We start from the raw sequence: 15,469 nt of genomic DNA on the forward strand, positions 1-15,469 counted from the left end.
CAAACAATGAAAACCCAAAGCTTAGGGCGGTGGATGAGAAGTCTAAATTTTGGTGTGGGACCTTTTAACATGAATGGCAACTGCATTGCATAAGTGGGTGCTCAACTGCCCTATTATTTCTTTTTGTGCCCAATTATTATTTTGATACAATCCTTATTGAACCCAAGATAGGGGGCAAGGGAATTGTACATGTATCTTTGTTAGTTAGGGATTATTGGATTCAAAGACATACTATATTATAGTATATACTTTACTAAATTTCAAATGGATACATAATTATGTTAATACTGATTATTATTCAAAGATACATTTGAGTTGGCATGTGTTATATTGTCTGCTATAATATAATCTAGACATGATTGATTTTTTTTTTTTTTTAACTTTCATGATATGTATGATCAGTTTGATTCAGGCAATATTAATCAATGTATTTTGTCGTTCGTGAATTGATGTGTTTATATACAACTTTGGTGAATTAGTATTATTACAACAATTAAAATGTTACATGATATGATTTGCTTTGTTCAAGATACCCCACCCGATAATTTAGATCAAGTTCGAATAATCAAGATTCGAGCTAGGACATTTATATGTATCCCAATTGAAGAAAAGTCTTTAAACAGTTGTTACTGCAAATTTAAGCTGAAATAAGAGATGTATGATTAAATTATAACAATCTACGTTACACCTAACAACCTGCGGGATAGCTTGGGTAGGAACGTCAAGATAACTTGGATGATAAAAGAGATTAAGGAAGTAGGTGCGACCTTCCACAGATGTGTAATTCTGAAAGTCCCAAGAGAACAGGTTCAAACGGCTAACGATATTGCAAGAAGATGTCGGTTTATGATTTCTAATTATTAGTTGTTTGTTTGTTGCCTTTGCTATTGTAAAAAAAAAAAAAAAAACTGACCTAGACATTTGAATTAGTAGTGTCACAAATAGTTAACAAATTTTTATCACTATTTTTTTTAGGATCATGTGGTAATGTCTATCTTTTGAAAAAGAGTAAACATTTTTATCAATAGTTAACAATACACAACGTCAAAAAAACAATGTTCTTATGAATTATTATTTCCCCCTAATTCTTTATCCACCAGAACTACTTTATCCGAGGAAATTGAGTAGATATAGGCCATGTGTCTGTTCACCTTATTTCCACTTATTTCAGGGTTAATAAGTTCAGATAAGATAAGTTCAGGAAAAATAAGTTCAGATAAAGTTGTGATAAGGGTTAATCAGGGCTATTAAGTTTAATTTATAACTAAAATAAGCTCTAATAAGGACAGATAAGTTCAGTTAAATTCAGATAAATTAAGATAAGTTCAGATAAGTAAAAATTAGGTGAATAGAACACACCCTATAGTGTAGTTTTTTTATTATTATTATTATTATTTTTTTTAATTTATTTTTAATACGGCATTACGAAGTATAAACTAGGAAGGGTAGAACGAATATGAATTGGTAGTCTTGAGTTTTGAGACCAAGAATAATCAATTGGTTAAGTCACTCATCTCTTTTGAAGATGAGAAGAGTTTGTTTCTCATTACCCCTTCCAAACGTGTAGACTGTAGTGTATAATGTTGTCATATAAACACTATTATTATTAATACTAGATTAGACTCATGCATTGTACGATTTTATTAATTTTTATTATTATGCATAAAATAAAGTTTTATCATTCGTGTAAAAAAATAGTGGTAATTTTTTTTGCCAGAAAAAATGTATAGTGTAGGTTAAAAAAATAAAATAAATGATGACATTACTCATAAAAAATGGAGGAAAATTTTTTAATGTTAGAATGACACGTAGGATAATTTGAGGGTTGATGATGCCAGCAATGTTTTGTTTTAGTAAGGGTTGATAATGTCAGCAATGTTTGTTTTAGTAATAGTTAATAGATACCTTTTAGAAAAAAATAATAAACGCGCTTGGAAATGAATAGAATAAGTTTATGCAATCTCATCACCAAATGCATGTATCAATGTAGATCTTCATCTATTAGTTATCACTTCAATTAATTAGGAAGGTGGGAAGCTTCTAAATACCTTAGAAGCAATGCAATTAAACTAATCCGTATCACCGTACAGTATGAATTAGTACTCTCTAATTACCTTAATTGTTTCCTTGCATTAAACTAGTGCACACCACAAAGTAAATAAACAGTGTATTAAACACAAAATTAACGAAGTTGTAATTTCTTTGTTTGTGCCAAAATCAAGTTATAATTATGTGCATTAAATTTCTTAATATTTTGTGCTACTCAATTACTAAATCTAGATTAATGATGATATCAAACTATTGGGTTACCTTATGATCAATGAGCAAATGATCTATGTCTACTTTTTCCCAACAATTTCACTCAAAAGTGGGAGCAAGAACATGGAAAAAGAAAGAATAGCATAAAAGATAACAAAATAAAAAAGAAAAAGAAATACTCCCAAAATAAGGAAAAGAAGAGAAACTGATGCCATTATAGTCTAATGGGCCTACTTTAATCCTGAAGTGACCCATTCACTCATTACATTTCCCTATTGCTATTAGGCCCACTTATGACCCATCTCTTTATCCCTTTCTGTAAAGCATTTTTTCTCTCTCTCTTTTATTTTTTTATTTTTTTTATTTTTTTTTATTTTTAGGATTAGAGACAAGTTACATCAACAAGAAATTTCGTGACAAAATTAGCTTTTTCTAGCTTGCTCTCTTTCTTATCCAAATTAATACAAGCATAAACATAAAATTATTAAAATTGCTCATTTTTGTATTGTCTATCCGTTGTCATTCAGCAATATAATTTGAGCATTTAAGAAAAATATGCTTCCCCTAATTTCTAATAAACGTTATAAAAGACTGTAAATTTAAAGTTTAAACTGATATATAAAATATAAAAGTGAACTGATATGAATAATATGACGAGAATAGAGAGAACTATTGACCAAATAAAACAATATTACAATTGAGTTATGTGCGGGGCTAACTCGATAAGCTATAATATGTAAACAAACATATAAAAAAAAAAAAAGTAAAAAATAGGTCATTTTAAAGATTAAAAAAAAGAAGAAGAAGATATATAGTACTTGAAAAATAAAAGTTAAAATCCTTAAAGTGTAATGTGTAGCACAAGGTAAAATAAAGTAAATTATGAAGCATCAACGGTAAGAACTCTTGAGAATTAGTAAGACTTTTGAGTTGTAATGAGTGCAAAATAAAATTAAGTTGACGATTATGACGAATAAATTTAGTGAAAGCGACTAACATTTTGATGAATCCGGACCCATCGGTTATTAAACTTCTTAATTAATTGTTTTGTTTTTTTTTTTTTTTTTTTAAAAAAATAAAAAAATAATAATCTATTATCTATTATATATACTAAAATAACAACCGTTGATGTCATCATTGCCTATGTGTCACTTTTTTATTTAATTTTTTCCCTCCAAAATGAAGGATGATGTCATATATTTTTTTTTTCCTTTTTAAGTTACCCTATTTAACATAGCTTTGAAAATATATTTTATTTTTAATTTTTAAATTTTAAATTTTGGGTTTTCTACACATATTATGCTATTTAGTTAATTACGAGTTGTTAACAATAGTTAATAATTATACCTTCGATTTTTTTTAGTTGCAACTTTCGAATATTTTATATCTCTCAAATAATACCCCAAATTTGCAACTAAAAAAAATCGGATGTTGTATAATTTAACTGAAATTTCTTAATTAAATATGAAAATTATGAACTTTCGGGAATTGTATATTCATATTTAATTAGAAATTAGTTAGGAAAAATGAGGAAGTTATTTTCTTTCATTACGTGTTAAAAGTCTATAATTCAATTTTTATTTTCAAATCGTGCATCGCACAGGGGTTAATCTAGTTATTATTATAATTTTACTCATAATTAATATTCCCTTCGTCTCATTTTAATTGCAGCTAAATTACTTCTCACACAAATTTCAAGAAACATAAGAAACACAAAAGCGATGAGTATAAATTTCATCCCGAGATAAATAAAAAGTATCATCAAGAAAAATATATAATATACACGAAATATTAAAAATGATAGTGTTACAATATAATTTTTTTTTTTTTTTTTTTTTTTTTTTTTGGAAGGAAAAGCATAATGTAACGCGTTTTTATTAAAATATAAAATTTTGTTGATGCATTGTAACTTTCAATTTTTAAAAAAGATCACGTTAGTCACGTATAGGGTATAGTGGTACAATTCTTTTCATGGGCAACTATATTATCATGAAAAGGACATTAAAGAAAACCACACGACTTTGAGATTAAAAAAGGGTGGAAGGCATAGTTCGAATGGTGCTGGGATACAGGAAACAGGATTTAGTGTACGGAGTACATGTTTAAACCAATTTATTTACTGTGCGTGAAGTTATTTCACACTAATTTAATGGTAAGCATTTTATATATGAGTATGGAAATAGTGTTAATTTGGGTATGATCATAACTATACATGCTAAAACTTACTATTGTACATGCTACACGAACTAGATATATTGAACATTTTCATAATATAATTGGATTATAGGATATGATAAACATAGTTTGGTTATCTGACGAAAGCTAGCTAGTTCTGGTGTAATTGGAATATGGAAATGAGCTTGTTCATTTGGATAATAACAATAATTTTAGTTGCATTGCTTAAATTAGGTTAAGATATGTCACTCTTTAAGTTTTGTGTTGAACACTAATAGTTTGTATTTTTTGTTCAATTAAGCATATGTAAAAACAAAAAAAAAAAAAAAAAAAAAAAAAAAAAATATGTTGACTTATCTAAAATTATCTAAACCTACATTATTTGAATTTGTGAGTGTTTTAACTTATTTTGCCTATAGTTTTGTTGTTTGGCTTATTTTGTTGACAAACATTTTAAGAAAATCGGATGTACAATAAAATATTGTACATACGCTTTAAAGTTACCTTAAAATGATCAAAAGTTCCTCTATAATGAATGAAAGTTACGTATATATAAGTTATCCTGATATAAATAAAAGTTATTTAAGCTTTCTGGATAAAAAATACCCTAAATTCAACAAAAGTTACCTCGATATACCGTAATATTACCGTACATCGGATGTATATAAAAGTTTTTGCATTTTGTTTCTTGAAATTGTTACGGATTGGAATGTATCATTTGGAGAGAGTGAAAATTTTACCTTAAGTACATGCAATATGATAAATAATAGAGTAAAAGCAAATTAAAGCCACAAAAAATCCTGTTAAATTCGTCTCAATGTTTACTTTAAAGAAATTTACTTTTATACTACACAATTCTAAATGTTGATACTCAAATGTGTTTATTGAAAACTGTAAAGATCGAACCGAAACACTTACAAAAATCAAGGAGTAACTGGAGTGAGTGTATTGAAGCATACACATTTTAACAATGAAAGAAATTATAGGTGACTCAAGGAGGAAATACAAGTTTATCTCTGTGATAAATAAATTTTGTTTATCACAGGGACAAAAGTGTAATTTTTTGCGCTGAAAATTAGTAAAACCGCTACTTGAGGTAGCAGTTTTGCTTTGAAGTAGCGGTTTTGCCCAAAAAACTAACGAGTTTACTCTGTGATAAACAAATTTCTTTTATCACGGAGATTAAATGGGGCAACCTCTGACTCAACAAACATCCCTTCCTGTACGGGTTCCTCAATTTATTAATAAAAACAATAGGGTTATGAACTTTTACCGCTTATTGATAACTTAATTTAAACCAAAAATGGCCCTAAATGAGAAGGGCATATAAAACTGTATATTTTTACAAAATGGACATAAAGCATGTTACTTTACAAATAAATAGGCGACCACGAGTTATTTCTAAGAATTCAGATTTGGATACTAATAAGCATATTTAGCATAAGTTATGAAAACAATAACTCTAAATAATAAGACCACTTATACCCATATTACCCAAAATTAACATATTTTTTGTGTCTATATCATTGTTCATAATTATGTTAAACTGGTCATTAAAATTATTTACTAGTAACATTATCAAACAAGTGTCAGTATCAAATGTAAAGATTAGTCACAATTAATTCATTAAATCTTGTAATCAAAAGTAATTTCTTAAAACAATGGGACATAAAAATTGGTAAATCAAACATGAAATGTCATCAAATATATGGTTGAAAGGAGAGAAATTCTAAACCCATTGCAATCAACTAGTCATAATCGGAAGTGATGCTTGATGTAGTACCTAATTTATTTATTTATTTATTTTATTTTTTTTGAAATAAAAGTAGTACCTAATATTTCAAAGAGAAAGATAACATTTTTTAAAGTAATCTAAGATTTTGCACCAAATATAAAGTTACTTAAGATTTGCTTTAGAATATTGTAAATTTACGGTTATGTCCATGACTAATCACTAACTACTTTATTTAAGCGTAAAATCTTGAAAATAAATTTTGTTACAGTACAGTATATGGAATTTCAGAAGCATATGCTTAATCTTAAAAAATGAAAAAAATAAAAATAAAAAACAAAGAATGATTAACAAATTCTACTGTAATTCCTAAGATTGGACCTAAACCTACTTGGGCTACTTCAATACATGTAGTCAGTCCACATCATCAAAAGGCCCATATGATTATTTTTTGTTTAATCTGATATTATATAGGATTTGACTAGTATTAATGTGCATTTTCCAAATACGAAATTTTCTTATCGTAGTATATTTGGAACCATTACTAAATTAAACATACTCTGTATAACATATTTAGCTATAACTCTTTAAGGCGTATAAGAAATGTAAAATTGAAGATGTGGTTCGATTTGGTTTGGTTTAGTCTGATCAAATTTTGGATTTGGACCAATTTTTATGGCCTTTTATGTCCCTGTTGCACATGGCTTAGTTTATACACCACAGCTAAGAGGATCTGAGTACGTTGACAATAGCTACTCGCATAGCCATACGTTCCATCCTTCCTAGTACGATGACTTTTGAAAATGGATCTAAGAAACAACTGTAGGGTGTTTTTCACCAAAAATGTACTCACGGTTAACAAAATACTTCGTAAAGACCAATTCTAAAAATACATCAGAAGTCTTTTTAAAATTACATCAAGAAACGACGGGGAGAAAAATACACGAGTAGATCTAAAAATCTAGGATCAAAGTTGGCACTATATACCTAAGTAATAATACAGCCTTAAGACTTCTACAATCACAAGGAATGTAGAATATCAGAATTTCTCACGCACACAAATAATATCTAAAAAAGCCTTTTAAGTTACAAATTGCTGAATTCATCCCGAACTCAATCACATCACCAGCAGGCAGGCATTCAAGGAACGATCCTTACCTGGATAGATTGTAGCATATCAGAAACAGCAACAATACGGTCTCCAGGTTTGATCATGCCTCTTATTTTCAACAATGACAGAGTTTTGCTCAAATTAGTGTCCATGTCTTCGGAAAAGTTTAACCGAAAAGGGATCAACCCCCATTGCAGATTTAATCGCTTCCTCACAGAAGCAGTGGGGGTAAAAGCAAATATTGGACAGTCTGGTCGCCAACGTGAAAGGAGGGATGCCATGTGTCCATCTGATGTGTAAACAAACAAGGCGTCCACTTGCAGACTGCTGGCTGTAGAATTGTAAATCACACAGTTATTACCATATGATGGCATTAATCCTCAAAAGACATCAAAAGATGCTAACATTTCAAAAACGTCTAAACTAGCCATTTTATGAAGTGTCTACAATGCTTTTTCTTAAAGGAAAACCACCGCAACCTTACAAAATTCAATATGCCAAGTGCTCAATAGCAAACATACTCGGTGTTGTTCAATAACCAGGCTTGTTTCCTAGCCATTATCTCATAAAGATATGAAACAATCAAATAACCATCGTAGAACTTTTGGCTGTTTCAGTTATCCAAGGTTGAAATAAATTAGGAATTTAGTTCAGTTTCAATTTTTACTTGTAAAATACTTTAGAATATTTGCTTACCTAATTTGGCAGCAGACCGGCATATCTCTTCTTTTATGATATCTGAAAATGATGACGATATATTTGCTAATTCCAATTCTTCACTATACTTGTCCTCTCTGCACCACTTTTCCATCCGCACGCTAACACTCCTAAGAACTGTTAATGCTTTGTCAGGGTAAAGACCCATTGCTGATTCACCAGAGAGCATCAATGCATCAGCTTGCTGCCTGACAGCTTCAGAAACATCAGCAACTTCTGCTCTAGTTGGTATAGGATACTCTATCATGGACTCAAGAAGTTGCGAGGCAACAATGACAGGTTTATTAAGCTGCCTGCACAAATGAACAATTTTCTGCTGGGCAAATGGAACCTGCTCTAGAGGAATTTGTGAGCCCATATCTCCTCTGGCAACCATAGCTCCATCGGAAGCTTCTAAGATCTCTTCCAAGTTTTTCAGTGAGTCAACACTCTCTATTTTAGCAATTACACCAACATCCCTGCACGTCAAAATTGACAGTTGAGCTCTAAATTGAAAGCAACATGCAATAATTCTTGAAGGGAGCAAAAGAAGAAAAATTGATGAGTTGAGCACAAAATTCACAGAACAGCTTTAGATCGTTGCTTAGTATCTATATTAAACAAAACAAAACTGTATTATAAAAGTATATCAGATATAAACAATAAAGCACAATATCAGATTCGTGAGTAGCATCTATTTTCAGCAATTTGGCATAAACCACATACCCCACTCCCAAATTGCACTATCACCTGTATGATGCATCTTTAAGATCTAGTAGTTTTGGATTTTTCCCTCTAGCAAAAAAATACAATTCCAGCTAGAAACAAAGCTGCTTTCCTGAAGGGCAAAATTGAGACTGAGGGGATTCCGAGAATTGATTGATGGCAAGTAGAAACATTTACCTATTAGGAGATCGTGCAGCAATATAACTCCGCAGATGATTGATTGTATCAGCAGATCGAACAAAAGACAATGCAATGAAATCCACACCTTCAGCTATAGCAAAATCAATATCCAGCCAATCCTAGGATCATAAAAGGTTTTTGGATCAGAACACATGATACCTTATTATGAAAACATAATGAAGGGAACAATGATCATTAGGTTGATGATAAAGGTTGGATGAGAGAGACCAACCTTAGATGTGATCGTTGGGAGCATACTGTTACGTTGTTGAACCAGTCTTCCTTTCCTCCACAATGCAAGATTCGCACGAGGTAACAACAATCCAGGATCGGTGCACAAGCACTTGACATCAGGGCCAATTTTTTCAACAACCTCAAAACGGACCATACCACCATCCACGACAAGTTCATCACCCACTTCAACATCTATAACATTTGGAACAAACTCAAAATTTGATCAGTACAGCTTTATTGCTCTTTCCAGTGTCCACAACAAGATAGTAGTCTAAGACATACCTTCAGCAAAACCATCATAGCTTGCACTGATGGTGCGCTCTGGCTGACTCTCATCAAACGAACGGACGCTGAAGGTCCAAATATCACCATCCTAAAGAAGTCAATCAATGCACATCAGTGTAAAAGGGTGATCAAACTTATTGCAATCATTTTTGTAGCCACTTTGTACGTAGAGCATGTTGATTATAATATTTTTTTTGCTAAATTTTAAGCTAAAGAGTCAAAGCCAAATTGGATATTCAAAATTCCTTATTCACATTGAAAATTTATTAAGCACATATTTTTGGTAATTTGATACAGAAAAAAAAAAAAAAAAAAAAAAAAAAAAAAAAAAAAAAACCACACAGGTATACTTCGGGATATGTTAATCAACACTAGAAGACTACAAGACAAGAAAAACAACCAATTCGGATCCACTTAACATCCTTTGGGAGTCTTTCGAATAGAGGTAACATAATAACATGTAATTCTTCTGTCCCAAAAAATGCTACATAGGCCACAACCACATTTGATTAAGTAACTTGACTGAAATACTGAAACAACAAACCAAGTTCAATTTTTTTTTTTTACATCATTAGCATAGAACAAGGTAATCTTTTCTTAATTTACTCATTAAGGGTGATACAAACAGGTTGTAAATTAACTTTATATGAACTACAGAGTGTATTATTTTGGGACAACCAAAATAGAAATGTGGCGTTTTATCAAGGAACTGGGGGACTCTCACAACACATTAAGAATGGTTTAAGTCTCTCGTGCCTATCAGTCAATGTCACCTCACTCTCTTTGCACTTTGCTATCAATGTATGTCACCTCACTCACTAAATTCCCATCATATTTCAAAAACCATAATCTAATAAAACCCAACAACTAACAATTCATAAACACAATTATACAACCATCAAAACCAAATCTCTTGTTAATATCAAGTTTTGATTATTTTTTTTTTAATTTATCCAAAAAAAAAAAAAAAACAAAAAAGGTTCAAATTGTTACTCAAATTTCGGCCCACATCAATGTTTTGTCCTAGTTAAGATGCTTCATTCTAAACTCCTAATTTGTAAGATTCAATAAATTTCGGGTTTTGGGTCGTAAAACCCTGTTCAAGACACAATCTTTTTGTCAATCAATTTCAATTCTATCTCAATTCTGCAAATTATAACAAAAAAAACAACCAATAATAACATCAATATTTAAAATTGAAATTAAGAAAAGACCTCAGCTTTAAGAGCAGAAGCAGCACCAAAATCACCCAAATGAATCTCACTCCCTTGAGTATCTATCATGACTGCAACAGCAAACCCTTTTTCTTCATTCAACTTTCGCACGTGCTCAATCACCTCCTTGTGCCACTCCCTCGTGTTATGACACATATTCAAACGTGCCACATTCATCCCACCTTCAGCAAGCGCCTCAATCGTCTCGAAGTCGCACGTGCTAGGCCCAATTGTGCACACGAGTTTCGTCCTACGCGTGCTGCGAAACCCATTCTCCTTCATCTCTGCCGAACTCACATGATCAATCTCCAACGATGTTGTTGATAACGACGAAGACGGTTCCTCGGGTATCACCGGAGTAACCACCGGAGCTCCAGCGACGGAGATGGGGTTGTGGAATCTGGGTTCGGATCCGGGTCCGGGTCGGGCGGGTAAGAAAGATGGACGGGTTGGGAAAGAGGGTTTAAGGAGGGTTTTGAAAGGGGAGATTTTTGTGGGGGTTAGGAGAGAGAAAGCGGTGGACTGAGACATTATTTGTCGCCGGAAAAAGGCGGGTTTTTTCCGGCGAGGAAGATTGGGAGGAGAGAGAAAGTTAAAGAGAGAGAATTTGGAGGCGGAGTTTACGAAGAATGAAAAAGAGGAAATTTAGGGATTTGAGGCGAAATTTAAAAAGGGTAGATTACGGTTGACGGATGTTTTTAACAACTTGTTCTTAATTCTGCAGACTATTTATGTCGGTTTTCTTTCTTGTTTCATACTTACATTTTTTGTAAAGTCTTAATTTATGTTGTTAACCTAACAATAAACAACTATAGAATACTCAAGTGATAACTTTAGGTCTCTAGGAGTCTAGGGTAGACCTGACAATTCTGACCCGATCCATAACCCGAAAGTTGACTCGAAATCATTGATCCGAAAATGACTCGAACCCGAACAAGCTCGACCCGACCCGAAATGGAGTTGACCCGAACATGACCCGATGACCTGAAGTAACCCGACTCGAATGACCTGATCCGAAACCCGAACTTGACCTGACCCGAAACCCGAAGTGACCCAACCCGATTTAAACCCAAATTATTTGACCTGAATCGACCCGACCCTAATTGACCCGAATCCTAAAGTGAAATGGTGAATTACTTAGTTTAGGGTTTCCTTTTTTACTAAGTAATAGGTATTCACGATTTTTTTATATTTTTTTAACTTTACTTTATTTTTCCAACTATTTTTTTAAGTGAATTTATTTTGGTGACCTAACACAAACTTGACCCGAATAGACCCGACCCGAAAATTAATCCTGAAAATTGACCCGACTCGAACTTGACTCGAAGTGCTGACCCGAATTTGACCCGAAACCCGAATCGACCCGACCCGACCCGAATGACCCGCTTGCCAGGTCTAGTCTAGGGTAGGTAATCTCATATCGGGGTTGTGGTAGGATCGGTTTTAAATGGATTGACTACTTTTGGTCCGATTATTTTGACTTAATTTCTATTTCTTGAATGTAATTTAGTGAATGGACATGATTAACGTTTTAGTTTGATAAAAAATAAATAAAAAGGAAAATAAATTTGAATGTGGAATAGAGGGAGAATATAATTGATCGATGAAGTAAAGTGGTTAACAGTATTATAGTATATACCGGTTATTGCGGTTAAGTTTGACCTAATGGAATGAAGAGAACTTTTCAACATTAATATAACTATATGAAGGATTTAAATCATTTAATTCTCACTATAGACATTTTAGAGGAGAGGTCACTTCACATTTCCTTCAGCTCTCCAACGTCTGTCCCACTGTTTTGAGCCGAGTTATCTCGTAAGGGGTTTGGTCTAATATGCAAGTTTTAACTAACCCACCTAAAAAAAAAAAAATATTCCCTCCGTTTTTAAATACTGGCTCCACTTTTCTTTTTCGGCCGTTTTTAAATATTTGCTCAATTTCCTTATTTGGAAAGTTTTTACAATATTTAATTAATTTCTCTCACCTAGTGGACCCACCATTAGTCATATTTTATTAATTTCATGTTCTCTCTCCTCCAATTCTCTCCACTACTTTTGTTTTTTACAATTTTTTATTCTACTTACCCCATTACCCTCATATTTTATATTTTCTCCAATTTCTCCTAAAACTCTGCGTATGGAGAAATGGAACAAGTATTTAAAAACGAAAGAAGTATTATACAAGTGCATTGGAACTAAAGCCTGATCATGAGTCGAGCTACAACAAAGAAAGTTTCGAGCCAGGCTAGACTTAAGTTCAGGCAAAAAAAAAATTATGCTGGCCCACGCCTAGAATCCATGCCCAACAAATCTTTCCAAACCCATGCAATTCAGGGACGGGTTAGGTCGAGATGATGGAGCTTTAATTGAAACCTCACCCTAGGATAAGAGGTGATTTTTAAAATTCAAAAAAAAAAAATAAATTCAATTGATAAGGAAAAATGAATTTTAAGGGATGATATGTTAATTGATCTTATATAGGTTTGTATTTTATTTTATCCATCCGGATAAGAGCATGAAATAACATACATTATTTGCCAAAAATCAAAAAGTATAAGTATAAGGGGAAAAAAAAAAGAACTCAAATGGTAAGCGGATAAATGATAAACATAGCCCTAAGGGTTATGGATAAGAAGCTAAAAAAGAAAATATTGAGGATAAAGTAACATTAATAATACCGATCTGCGCTTGATTTTGTCGTGAATTCCCAACTTAATTCCATTTTAGAAAATATATTAAATGTTTATATATAGCCCTAAGGGCTTCATATATCATTACCCAAAAAAAAAAAACATATTATAAACCCAACAAATTCCAAGTCATCTTAAATTTATTGACTCTCACTTCATTATATAAATTGCAAGACACGAAATCATGCAATAGTAACTCAATTAATAAGACAGCCAACAATGGCTGCAAGTTTAGCCATGTTCATAGGCTTAGGGTAATAAGCATCTAAACCAGCATTAACAAATTCTTGAATCTTCACTTGTGAGGATGTTGAAGACATTCCAATGATCAAACTCCTTACTCCCAAAGCTCGGATTTCCTGGGTTGCCTAGGTGGATGAAAAAGACACATCAAATTAATTACATAACAATGTAGAATTTGTTCCCAAAAAAAAAAAAAAAAAAAAAAAAAAAAAAAAGTAAAATAAAATTGTAACAAATGTGTTTAGACTACCTCCGTTTCATATTATTTGCAACAATTAGACATTTGTAATATGAAACGGAGGTAGGATATATAGTTAATGATTGATTTGACATAATTGTACATGTGTAAATTTTGTTAAAGATGCATACAATTAATCAACTGATGTACCTGAAGACCATCCATGACAGGCATTTCCATGTCCATCAACACTAAATCAAATTTGTAACCCACTTGAAAATACTCTACAGCTTCTTCCCCGTTTTTAGCTACTACAATTTCAAATCCATTTTTGCCTAAGTATTTTTTATTGTTGGCTCTATTAGTGGAGTCATCGCCTACAATTAAAGCAGTGAATATTTTAGGAGTTACCATTTTTTTCCCTCTTTACAAGACTAGTATTAATGTTTTTGAAGTAATTAATTTCTTTGAGCAACTACTTTATATAGACGTAAAATTACATTAAAAAGGTATATCGTTCTTGATTGATTTAATTTTATGAATAATAAAGGATATCAAAATAGATGTCGATCTTTACAAATAAAATCCAAAATTACATTAAAAAGGTTTGTCGATCTTAATTGATCGATTTGATTATATGAATGATAATGAAAAGTATCTGAACAGATGTCAATCTTTATAAATATCCAAAAAAATATTTGGATATATAATTGAAATGTTACTTTGTAGAAGATGATACGAGTATTATTTATTTAACACGTGGCTTCCTCTTCTTTTTCTGTTTTTAAAAAGCAATTTTTTTTTAACATTTTTTTTTTAATGCAACAAACAACAACAACAAAAGAAAAGAAGACCACTCTAAAGTCTAAACCAATTGCAATTTGACCTAATTAATCAAATTTACTTATTTGTAATCAAAATTAGTTGTTACATTGCTAATTCAAATTACCATCGTTTCTGAACCCTAAAGCACTCGAAAATGTTGTCAAAAAATACTATTAATTATAGTACTACTTTTGGAAATAAGTACATTTTAAAAGTTTTTTTTTTTTTTTTTTTTTTTTTTTTTTTTTTTTTTTTTTGTAAAATACTTCCCTAAAAGTCGAATAAGTTAAGGTAACACTCCCATTTAGGGGTGTCCATTCGGATTCCGGTTTGGATTTAGCCCAAATTCAATATGATCCGAAATAAAATTTGGTTTTTAATTATCAAATCCAATCCAATCCGAATTATAATTCGGTTATTTGGATCGAATACAAAATCCGAATTAAAATAATTTGCTAATTTTTTGGGTCTGATGCGATTATAAAAATAAAAATGTAATTATAAAATTTGATTCTTGAAAGCATAGTTGTACACAATTAATACAAATACTAGATGAAGCCTTTGTTTGAATTTTTTAAAATAATTTATATATATATATATATTTATGTGCTAAAATTTGTTATCTATTTAGATAAAATTCCTGATATCAAAAGATAATAATTTATATTTAATTAATTTAAACTGGAAAATCTCATTCGCCAATTTTGCTTACGTGTCATTTAAATTATTTAATTCTAAAAGAAATTAATAATCTCGTATTTAATTGGCTACCACTAAAATTTATTATCCTATGTGGCGCGCTGAAAAAATTAAATCCTTCGTGGCTCTCTAAAAACTCGGGAAAAAACTCCCTTTTATATATATACTAGTTTTGTGCCCCGTGCAATTCCTGGGTTGTTTATTAAATTTTTAGATAAATTTT

At 31.3% G+C, this 15,469-nt stretch overlaps 1 protein-coding gene and 1 pseudogene across 1 annotated transcript; both read right to left on the reverse strand.

The window, feature by feature from the left end:
- Positions 1–6,976: 6,976 nt before the first annotated feature.
- Positions 6,977–11,373, reverse strand: LOC145567152 (pyruvate kinase isozyme A, chloroplastic-like). The gene is made up of 6 exons (XM_081626386.1): positions 10,613–11,373; positions 9,396–9,486; positions 9,112–9,305; positions 8,877–8,998; positions 7,974–8,452; positions 6,977–7,608 (listed from the first exon to the last, which is right to left on the reverse strand). Exons 1-6 carry the CDS (start codon positions 11,141–11,143, stop codon positions 7,307–7,309), a joined length of 1,719 nt encoding a protein of 572 aa, XP_081482512.1. The 5' UTR covers positions 11,144–11,373; the 3' UTR covers positions 6,977–7,306.
- Positions 11,374–13,498: 2,125 nt separating this feature from the next.
- On the reverse strand, positions 13,499–14,136 carry LOC145568061 (two-component response regulator 24 pseudogene; annotated as a pseudogene).
- Between the last annotated feature and the right edge of the window lie 1,333 nt (positions 14,137–15,469).

Source organism: Chenopodium album, chromosome 11, assembly GCF_948465745.1.
Source record: "Chenopodium album chromosome 11, dcCheAlbu1.1, whole genome shotgun sequence".
NCBI lineage: Eukaryota > Viridiplantae > Streptophyta > Magnoliopsida > Caryophyllales > Amaranthaceae > Chenopodium > Chenopodium album.

Bases quoted from the DNA above. Each gene is read 5' to 3' on its own strand.
- LOC145567152 (XM_081626386.1), bottom strand. From the start codon at position 11,143: ATGTCTCAGTCCACCGCTTTCTCTCTCCTAACCCCCACAAAAATCTCC. The intron at 8,999-9,111 runs GTTGGTCTCTCT...TTATGATCCTAG, and splicing joins TCCCAACGATCACATCTAAG to GATTGGCTGGATATTGATTT. The intron at 7,609-7,973 runs GTAAGCAAATAT...ACAATTCTACAG, and splicing joins CCGGTCTGCTGCCAAATTAG to CCAGCAGTCTGCAAGTGGAC.